At 45.0% G+C, this 4183-nt stretch overlaps 1 protein-coding gene across 1 annotated transcript; it reads right to left on the reverse strand.

Annotated features, from left to right (window-relative positions):
• Window positions 1-1120: 1120 nt before the first annotated feature.
• LOC136844133 (uncharacterized) lies at window positions 1121-3406 on the reverse strand. The gene is made up of 3 exons (XM_067113147.1): window positions 3353-3406; window positions 1778-2737; window positions 1121-1555 (listed from the first exon to the last, which is right to left on the reverse strand). Exons 1-3 carry the CDS (start codon window positions 3404-3406, stop codon window positions 1121-1123), a joined length of 1449 nt encoding a protein of 482 aa, XP_066969248.1.
• Between the last annotated feature and the right edge of the window lie 777 nt (window positions 3407-4183).

Consider the following 4183-nt stretch of genomic DNA (forward strand, 5'->3'; position numbering starts at 1 on the left):
TTACCATACTCTTCAATGAATGAAAATGTTATGAGCGGGCTCTACCCATCCGTTATCCCAGCCCTTAGCACATTTCACTCTAGTCCAACCCCTTACGACCTCTTATGCTTTAATTCATTATCAAATTATAATGATCTCTTAGCAAAATAACCCATAACGATAACAAAATAATAGCCTTTTTACTTACCAAATTGTTTGCTTTCCCACTGTTAGGACCTTCTGTCTCGGTTCCCTCATGGCCTGCTGACTTCACACATTCTTGAAGAGTGAACGCTATTTTTAACTTTATGCACGTGACCCCTAACGATACTCAGCAAAAGAGTTTTGTATTTTCATCATATCTACTGCTCTGTTATTATTAATTGGTATTCATCTGCAGCAACACCGCCCCCCCCTTAGTCTATAAATCTCAGTACACAACGATGCTTAGCTCCTAAATCACTTCATTTCCTCCAAAGTCATTCAAGTGGACTGCTCCCCTTCGCAGCTGCTTTCAAAAAGGTGGGCTTTCCTTCTTCCCAGTCCCACACAGTTCACTGGGCAGCAGGGGAGAAAATGGGCCAATAGTTCCTTTTTTTTGTTCGTCATAGAGGGGGAAGGAAAAGGTAAAGCGTCCCAAATCATTCTTATAGAGTCCAACAAAGGAACCTGTCCATTTGTAAATCTTTTTTTTTTTTATTTACTTTAAGGTGGGAAAAGACCATGCGCTTATATCAAGTGACCCGAAATTCAGTTACTAATCTTTCCTTTGCCATGAAAATGGCCGTTTACGACAGCATCGAACATAGTTGCTTACAGTCGTGCAGAGGGAAAAATGCCCGACTTTTCCCACGTCAACACCCGCCCTTTTGAAACCTCTTGACGGCAAAGGTTTCAACACCTATTGCTTAGTATCGGCCACTAGGTCCCGCTGTTCCTCTAGAATTAAAACAAGCTTCGACAGTGGTCTGTCATAATCCTTACCCCGCCTTTTTACAGTCACCATCCTAACCAATTCATCTTTCCCTACTTTAGTCTGCACTACCCGAGCCAATGGCCAATGGCAGCGGGCTATGTTTTTGTTGACCATAAGGACTACATCTCCCACCCTGACATTCCGTCGCTCTTTGAACCACTTCTGTCACTGTTGTAACCCCAACAAGTATTCACGTTTCCAACGTGCCCAGAACTGCTCGGCCATATACTGCACCTGCTTCCATCTCTGCCTGGAGTAGCCACCTGTTGCGATGTCACGCCCTGGGGGTGAATCTCCCATGTTTAAAAGCTTGTTTGGTGTGAGTGGAGCTGGGTCTCTACTGTCTGAGGTGACAATGGTAAGGGGCCTACTATTAACTGTTGCTTCCACCTCACAAAAGAGAGTACATAGTCCTTCATAATCCAATTGCTGTGTTCCCAAGACTACGTGTAGGACCCTCCCCACAATACCTATCAATTGTTCCCATGCTCCTCCAAAATGTGAGGCACCTGGAGGATTGAAAATGAATTCCACCCCACCCTGGAGCAACTCGTTTCGCAACTTGTTGTCTCCCAAGAACTCATAACTGGAGTCGAGAACCTTCCATTATCCCACAAAATTAGTGCAACAGTCGCATCTAATCGTCTTAACCTGTCCATGACGGGCCAAAAACCACCTGAAGGCGTTAATGAATGAGTCTGATGTGAGATTTGAAGCTACTTCCAAGTGTATGGCCCTCATGTTCAAGCAGGTGAATATAGCTCCCCAATGCTTTATCTGCGCTCTGCCCCTTTTTACGAAGAATGGTCCAAAAAGGTCTACCCTGGTGCGATAGAAGGGTAGCTTCCCTGCCTCCACGTGATTGGGTGGTAGATCGGCCATTTGTTGCTCGATAACCTTTCCATGTACCTTGCGACACTTGACGCATTTTCCTAGCACACGCCTCACCACTGCATTGCCCTTAATCACCCAAAATTTCTCCCTCATTAGACCCAGAACATGCATTATGCCCATATGGTTGGAATGCTCATGATAATACTGAATAACCATGTCGGTCAAGTGGCCATTATATGGCAAAATAATTGGATGCCTTTCACTCGGGGCGATATTTGCCAGTGATAACCTCCCTCCAATGCACAACAGCCCATTTCTCAGGATTGGTTTCAATCTTCTTAAGGAGCTGGAAACCCTAATGGTGTTGCCCTTATCAAGACTTGCTATCTCTACCTCATAATCCATACGCTGTGCCACCTGCACAACCACAGTCTCTGCCAAGCTCATAACTTGCGTGGACAACTGCATATTTATCTCGCTAAGCTGCTGCCTGTGTTTGTACATTAAATATCTACCAAATAGTATAAACCAACCCACGGCTCTGAGGAGCCTGATCCACTTTGAGTAGCGGTGGATGATTTTATGCAAACCCATATGCCTATGATCCGACCCAACCCCGGAGCTAATTGTTTTGCAGACTTGAGCCTTTTTGGAACCTATCTCACGCCTAACTTCTAATCCTTCCACACTGTTGGACATGTGAGCTGGCTCTGCTGGCCGAAAACACTCCTCCTTCAACAAGAAATCCGGCCCTGTTCTCCACCTTTTGGACTGCTTGGAATGTGATGCGTTGTCGGCTGGGTTCCATTCAGAGATAACATATCTCCACTCATTCTGATCACTGCCATCCCTTATCATAGAAACACGATTCACCACAAATGTCTGGTATCTTGCTTGATCATTCCTAATATACCGCAAGACAGTTGTTGAATCTGTCCACCTTGAAATCTGTCATGTCCGGAATTGTGGTTCCAAGCTTTACAGCTAGTACGGCTGCACTAAGCTCTAGGCAGGGTACTGAAACGTTCTTCAATGGCGCTACCCTTGCCTTTCCCATAATGAATCTACGAGATACATTTCCCCACTGATCTGCAGCTCGTAAGTATGCCACTACTCCCAAAGTCATGATGCTTGCATCCGAGAACAAATGTAGCTGTGCTAGGGTAGCTGACTCCCACCCAATAACCTTTAGGCATCTTGGCACACTCATCCCTCTAGCCCTTTAACACCGACTGGACGTATTTTACGTTGACAAAAATTGTCTGTCGGGTGCCGAGTGGATGTAAAGTACGTCGACTTTCAAAAGTTTTTTTTAAATATTCGCGAAAAAATACTTATAGGCCGAGTTTGCGAAAAATTTTAAATCATGCGCCTTGCGGGATGCTGAGAGTTCACGGATCACACTGTTGTTTTGTTTACAAGTGCGACCCAGCTGCACATGCCCGAATTTCTTTCTTCTCCCACTCGAAAGCATCAGCGACGCATCGTCAGAGAGCGATTTCTTGACGCGTTCATGTTTTGCAGAACTTGTGCAAGTGTTAGCGTGTTTGTGACACAATAGACTTGGATGCTGGCGAAGGACCCAGCACCCAAGATGATCCATCTTATGAGCGCCATGTTGTACAGTCACATGTGCCCGAAAATGACCGTGGGCCCCAAGGGCCATACCCTGTCCTGAGAGGCATTCGTAAACATTTGGGAGGCCTCCAACAAAAAGAATTGATGAATACTTGTTGGAGCTCGATCGAGAGCAGGTGGAAAGTCCTCATTTTGATGGCAGTTGGTCATCTAGTGACGAGGACATCACGCCCGATGTCAGTGATGATGAATATTTTCCCCCAATGTCCATACGAGAGCCAGAGCGTAAAAGTGAACTCGAGTTCAGTGGTTTCAGTGCTTATGAGGGAGAGTCTGAGGAGGAGGAGGAGGCACCGATTGTGGCTGGTGGAGGTTTTTGGCCCGTCGTGGACAGGTTAAGACGATTAGATGCGACTGTGGCACTAATTTTGTGGGATCGCGGAAGGTTCTTGATTCCAGTTATGAGTTCATGGGAGACAATAGAATATTTGGGTTATCATATTTCTGGTGAAGGTGTCAGACCTTCTGCTAAAAAGGTTCAAGCTATATTAGATGCTCCATCTCCCACTTCTGTTGCAGAAGTTCAGTCATTTCTTGGCATGGTTGAATATTACTGTAAGCTTATCCAGAATTTCTCTAGTAAGTGTGCTTCCTTGTATGACCTGTTGAAAAAGAATGCAAAGTTCAAATGGAATAAAATTGAACAAACTGCTTTTGAGACTGTGAAAAAAGATTTGGCTGAAAGTCCATTGTTATGTGATTATGATGGAGAAAGTCCATTGATTGTGGAAGTTGATGTTTCACCTATTGGAGTTG

This window comes from Macrobrachium rosenbergii, chromosome 12 (assembly GCF_040412425.1).
Source record: "Macrobrachium rosenbergii isolate ZJJX-2024 chromosome 12, ASM4041242v1, whole genome shotgun sequence".
NCBI classification, from domain to species: domain Eukaryota; kingdom Metazoa; phylum Arthropoda; class Malacostraca; order Decapoda; family Palaemonidae; genus Macrobrachium; species Macrobrachium rosenbergii.